This window comes from Myotis myotis, unplaced genomic scaffold, assembly GCF_014108235.1.
Source record: "Myotis myotis isolate mMyoMyo1 unplaced genomic scaffold, mMyoMyo1.p scaffold_m19_p_6, whole genome shotgun sequence".
NCBI classification, from domain to species: Eukaryota; Metazoa; Chordata; class Mammalia; order Chiroptera; family Vespertilionidae; genus Myotis; species Myotis myotis.
Window position 1 is genome coordinate 73,593,656 of NW_023416368.1, and position 6,271 is coordinate 73,599,926.

General features: G+C 45.5%; 1 protein-coding gene across 1 annotated transcript; it reads left to right on the top strand.

Moving 5' to 3' along the window:
- Positions 1–881: 881 nt before the first annotated feature.
- Positions 882–1,578, top strand: DEFB136 (defensin beta 136). The gene is made up of 2 exons (XM_036314027.1): positions 882–936; positions 1,403–1,578. Exons 1-2 carry the CDS (start codon positions 882–884, stop codon positions 1,576–1,578), a joined length of 231 nt encoding a protein of 76 aa, XP_036169920.1.
- Positions 1,579–6,271: the final 4,693 nt, after the last annotated feature.

The window sequence follows — 6,271 nt, forward strand, 5'->3', positions numbered from 1 at the left end:
TTGATGTTTCTCTCTCTCTCTCTCTCTGTCTCTCCCCTCTCCCTTCCACTTTCTCTAAAAATCAATGGAAAAATATCCTCAGGTGAGAATTAACAAAACAAAAGAAAGGAAAGGAAAGGAAGGAAAGGAAAGGAAAGGAAAGGAAAGGAAAGGAAAGGAAAGGAAAGGAAAGGAAAGGAAAGGAAAGGAAAGGAAAGGAAAGGAAAGGAAAGGAAAGGAAAGGAAAGGAAAGGAAAGGAAAGGAAAGGAAAGGAAAGGAAAGGAAAGGAAAGGAAAAATGCAGCCCGTTGGTGGACTTTTCTAGGGAAAGAGTTCCTGTAGCATGTGCCTCCAGCCCTGTGACCAAATCCGTCCCTACAGAGAAGGCTATTCTTTCTCCGCTATGCCTGAGCATCTACCTAAATCCTGGTCAGGCCAATGGTTGACACCTAGAGCTCCTTTGTTTCTCGCAACACTTCAAGTTCTTGCTCACATCCTTTGTGGCCCTAAATGAAGCCTGTGTTTCATAACGTCACTGCTCCGGGCCCGTGTTGTCAATGGGATTCAGAAGGAAAGGAGAGACAAAGTTGACACTTTCCCTGCCATGTTCCCATCAGTATCCATTTGAAGTCATGGGGAAAGTGTTAGGGCCTGGGCAGGAGACAGCCCCTGGTCTCTGCTCCTGTTCTGCCTTGACTGTGTCCTGTGTTCCATGATTTGTAGAAGAGAACGTAGCATGGAATGGCCCACAGACTCTGTCCTCTAACCCTGAGGAAGCCTGTCTGCCCGGGGTGCTCTTCCAGGTAGAATGAGGCCAGCCCCACCCAGGCTCGCCCATTTCTATAAAGGAGCCTCCCAGGCAGCCGCCCCCAGGAGGTGCCAGCTCTGTGTCCTCCTCAGCAATGAGGCTCCATCTCTCTGGGTTGCTCTTCCTCCTGGTGATCTCATTGCCTTCAGGTAAGACTGTGGGTACAGGTCTGACTGTGAAAGTGGGATTCTTTCAGGGACTGTGGTACTGAAAACCCCTATGGCTATAAGCGCAGCAGGGGGACACCAATATCAGATGGACCCTCAGGCTGGGGATGGGGTTGGGTTAGTGGTCTTTGGTCCCTGCCCTTTTCCTCTGTGACCACATCCTGAAGGTCTGCCAGAGCTTGAGAGGGGAACCCATTTCATCCCATGCATATCACCGTTCAGCCATCCAAATTCCTCTTTCCCCTCACCTTCCTCTAATAAGCCTCAGACTAGGAGGCCCTCACTGAAATGCGGTAGGAGATGAGAGGACAGGGTCCAGAAAGTTAATCACAAAATAATACAGCGTCCACCAGGAAGAGAAGACAGGCCTAGGATTTCACCCAACCTCTTGAAGCCTGACTTTTCTTTTTCGTGTTTTTTGTTTGTTTGTTTGTTTTTTGTCCTTCAGGGAATGGTTTGATTGGAAATAATGGAGTAGAAGTTCGTTCCTGCACAGTAGTTGGTGGCAAATGTTTCTTTGGCTGTAAACCAGGATGGAAATGGATGATGTATTGTTTCAGCGTATTTTCTTGTTGCAAAGAACTGAATCTAATTCTCAAACCCCCCCAGGCCTTTGAGAACTGACTCTCGCTTTCTGAGTCCAATTAAAAGGATATGTGAATGGCTTAAAGGCCAACGTCTGCTATCTGTGTGTGAGCATCTTTAATAAGGCATGGGTAGCCAAAGGGGGTCAGACTCTGATCAATTTACTGGCAAAATTTCAGAAGCAGGGTTTTGTTTGTTTGTTTGTTTTTAAATATATTTTTATTGATTTCAGAGAGGAAGGGAGAGGGAGAGAGAGATAGAAACATCAATGATGAGAGAGAATCATTGATCAACTGCCTCCTGCACGCCCCTAATGGGGATCAAGCCCGCAACCTGGTCATGTGCCCTTGACCGGAATTGAACCTGGGACCCTTCAGTCCACAGGCTGACGCTCTATCCACTGAGCCAAACCAGCCAGGGCTCAGAAGCAGTTTTGTAAAGGGGCAGGCTCTATGATGAAAGGCATCTCCTATTCTTTTCTCTGCCGGCCCATCTCCATTACTAATTCCTATTTCAAGTTCAAATTCAATTGATTAATACATATATGACTACAGGCCTAAGAATATAACACCAGCTGAGCCTAATAGCAATAGCTTATTATGTGGCAGTTACATTTTTAAGTGGCTTACATAATTAAATCACTTCATTTTCACAACAAAATCTATTATTTCTCCCATTTTACAGATGAAGAAACTTTCCAAGGTCACAGAGTAGTAAGAGTTAGTTAGCACTGGTTTTGAACCCAGATAATCTTTCTTTTTTAAAATCCTCATCCAAGGATATTTTTTCTATTGTTTTTTGTTTGTTTGTTTGTTTTTTAGACAGAGAGTGGGAGGGAGGAAGGTTGGGGGAGAGAATGAGAGAAAGAGAAACATCCATGTGAGAGAAACACATCGATTGGTTGCCTCTTGCACATGCCCAGACCCCGGGACAGGGATCAAACCTGCAACCCTTCGGTGGGTGGGCGGACACTCTAACCATTTAGCAACACCATCCAGGGCCATATACCCAGATAATCTTTTTTTAATATATTTTATTGATTTTTTACAGAGAGGAAGGGAGAGGGATAGAGAGTTAGAAACATCGATGAGAGAGAAACATCGATCGGCTGCCTCCTGCACACTACACCTCCCCCCCTCAACTGGGGACGTGCCCGCAACCAAGGTACATGCCCTTGCCCAGAATCGAACCTGGGACCTTTCAGTCCGCAGGCCAATGCTCTATCCACTGAGCCAAACCAATTAGGGCGAACCCAGATAATCTTGATCCAGTGTCTTCACTGTTGAGCTAAACCCCCTCTCAACTATGAAGTATAGGAATCCAGCTGGAAATAATGGTTGTAGTTTGTAGTGATTGTACATTGCAGTCCAATGAGGAGTGAAGAATTCAGTAGATCCATGAAACACCAAGGCCCTCAAAACTCTTCCTCTGGCTTAAAGCTATAATGCTCCTGGTGGCTAAGTTGCTTTTGAGACTCTGCTCAGGGACTCTGATGATCCAAGCCCACTGTTGCCTGACTGCTGCAGGGGTAGCAATGGCCCACACAGAACCATATAAAACAAAATGTCCCCAGGGTCTGCAGCATTGTTAGCATTGTTCCTACCTCACTTCCTCACCACCCCTACAGTGTCCTCAACCAGAGGCAGAGATCACAGATCTTCATCAAGACCCTTGTCATTATCTTCTCAGAAAAAACCCCAGTAGCTGAGTTTGGGGTTTTTCTTCTCCAACAATGTGCCTGAAGGAAGCACCTCCATTCTCCTGGAAGATGCACCTGCTCAGCCCCATCCTTACTGCCAATCCTCAACATTCCAGCAAAAGAAGAAGAAGAAGGAAGAAGAAGAAGAAGAAGAAAGAAGAAGAAGAAGAAGAAGAAGAAGAAGAAGAAGAAGAAGAAGAAGAAGAAGAAGAAGAAGAAGAAGGAGGAGGAGGAGGAGGAGGAGGAGGGGAGGGAGAAGAAGAAAAAGAAGAGAGAGAGAGAGAGAGAGAGAGAGAGAGAGCAGAGAGAGAGAGAGAGAGATGGAGAAAGAAAGAAGAAAGAAAGAAAGAAGAAGAAAGAAAGAAAGAAAGAAAGAAAGAGAAAGAAAGAAGCTCTAGCTGGTTTCACTCAGTGGATAGAGCATTGGTCTATGGATTGAAGGGTCCCAGGTTCGATTCCGGTCAAGGGCACATGCCTGGGTTTCGGGCTCTATCCCCAGTAGGGGGCATGCAGGAGGCAGCCAATCAATGATTCTCTCTCATCATTGATGTTTCCATCTCTCATCTCTCTCTCCCTCTCCCTTCCTTTTTTAAACATTTTTTTAAAAAAATCATCACTGGTCCACAGAGCTAGCCTCCTAGGGCATCTATTTGGGGTTATGTCTAGAGAGATTTTTATGATGTCAGGTACCTGTATTAGCTCATTTAAATCAGCCCTTAACCAAAAGAAAGGGAGAAGTAGTGCAAAAGCTCACAAAAGTAATATCAATGCAATGAGATTAAATAATAATAATAATAAACAGAAAATAAGCAGAGAAAACCAGGGGATGGAAAATAGCAAATATTCTTCACCAGATGTCAAAAGGATTCACAATCCCAAAAATATGCTAAAAATCCTTACCCTTTTCTTGTGTTCCTCAGCCCACAATTATACCAGCCTGGGGTGTGATGTTGCTCTAACTTTGACAGTGAGATGCAAAAAGAGACAGTATGTGGCCTTTGATTTCCGTCAGCACAGCTTAGATAAGACTGGAACATTCCAAGTCATTCTTGCTGAAAACTCACTCTTATGTGAAGTAAATAAGAACGCTGAGTCATCATACATAAAAGCCATTATGTATTCACCTTGTAGCTCCAAGAGTGTAGCCTCAGAGGCAGTGGCCACCCCCTCTGAGGAAGTAGAGGACCCAATCTTTGCTCCCCATACCCCAGAGCAGTCATGGGGAAGGCCCATGGCTTAGGCTTAGGCTTAGCAAATCAGATGTCTGTCCCCAGGAACTGGACTTGAATGAATGATATCACTGCATTGGTGCCACTGGAGCATGCTTTGTACTAATGCAGCAGACGATTTCAGAACCATCATCCAGCCGTGTGGACCTTCAGGGCTCCTTCGTTTATGGCTCTATTCCAAGCCTGTTCATTGAGGTCCAGCTATCTTTCTAGTACATTCTCCTTTGGCTTAAAAAATGTGCATAATTATTGTCAGTTACTGGAAACCGAGAAATCTGAATGATACTGAGAACTCTTACCGAGACCTCATCATTCAGTCATTTTAGGATTAGATAAGGCAATATATTAGATTATGTGTGTAACTTGCTTGGTACTTTGTCATGGGCTTCAATATCCTGACATCATGTTAGCTAGGTTCCAGTACCTAACGAGAAAATTGTGCCGCCCTTGGGGAAAGGCATTAAAGACGAGAAGCACCCCTAAACCGTAAACCCCAGCCACTATGAAGCCAGTGCAATGGGGTCAGAACAGGCATCTACATATGCAAAGGCAAGGCAGATCTCAGGGAAAGAACCAAACACAGCCCCCCAGCATCACCATCTATACTATACAATTCAGTCTCAATGCTAAACCTATTACTGGTATTTAGTCTCAATTCTTTCTTCGGAATCAAACACGGAGGTTTCAAGTTTTGGCTATGTATTGGATTCCTGGTCTGCCCTAACAAATGACCACAAAACTGGGTGGGTTATAACTACAGACATTTATTCTCTCACAGAGCATGACCGTTTACAGAGAAACGGCTCAGAGAGGTCAAGCTGTCCTCTTAGCCACACAGCAAGTGGGAGTCAGAGCCCACATAAAAATTCAAGCCAAGGGTGACAGCAATTAGTGTCCTAACCATGGGCTGGTGGAGTGGTCACAGTCTGGGCCAGGGTGTACCAAGGACACACACACCTCTATGCTGCTGGGTCGGGCCAGGTGAGGCACTAGCTAGCCTGGAGAACCTGCTGCCCAAGGCAGCTCCCTCGTCTGAAACACACAGGCTCGTGCGCACACACACACACACACACACACACACACACACACACCGATGCCTGCATCTGAAAAGACCCTTAGAAATCATCTCTAGATTGGAAAACTGAGGCCTGGTGTGGGAGGGAGTGGAAGTGCGGGAGTGGACTTGCCCAAGACCATTACTAGTGAGGCCAGGAACCAGCAACAGCCCAAGATCCTCTGAGAGGCAGCCCAGTGCTCCATGCTCCACACCATGTGTATTTAAGGAAGAGAGGAGCCAAAATGATTGGCCACAACTAACATTTTTTAAGTCTTTTTCAAGCTTGTCTATTTTGGAAAATGGATACTTGCCAAACTGGACCAAAATTAAATGCCATCCGATAATGGTACAAAGGAACTCAAGTCATGGAAACGTTTCCTAGAGCCTTGGGAAGCTCCTGTCTAGCTCTTCTCACTGGTGCACACTGAATGAAATAGCCAGCAGGTGAGAATGACACTGGAAACAAAGGCCAAAGCAAGTGCTTAAGAGACTGGTAGGTAGAGTTCCTGTGTTTACCACTAGGGGGCGGGGCCGGCCTGTTTTCCCAGTTTGAACAGGCGATGAAATTGTCTACTGCTCTCCCATCTTGTGGGTCTTTCCTGGGCCAAGAAGCACACTCACCACATTTTTCCACTTATAAGCGGAAACTTTAACAACTTTTGAAAGAGTGGGAGAGAAAACTGGCAAAGTGTGAACTTGTATACAAACCTCACACCACACAGTAGGAGCCAGAGAGATGAACCTGTA

What these genes read in the sequence shown, in the direction of transcription:
- DEFB136 (XM_036314027.1), top strand. Translation starts at nt 882, where the DNA reads ATGAGGCTCCATCTCTCTGGGTTGCTCTTCCTCCTGGTGATCTCATTG. An exon ending in GGTGATCTCATTGCCTTCAG is followed by an intron (nt 937 to 1,402) that starts GTAAGACTGTGG and finishes TTTGTCCTTCAG; the next exon opens with GGAATGGTTTGATTGGAAAT.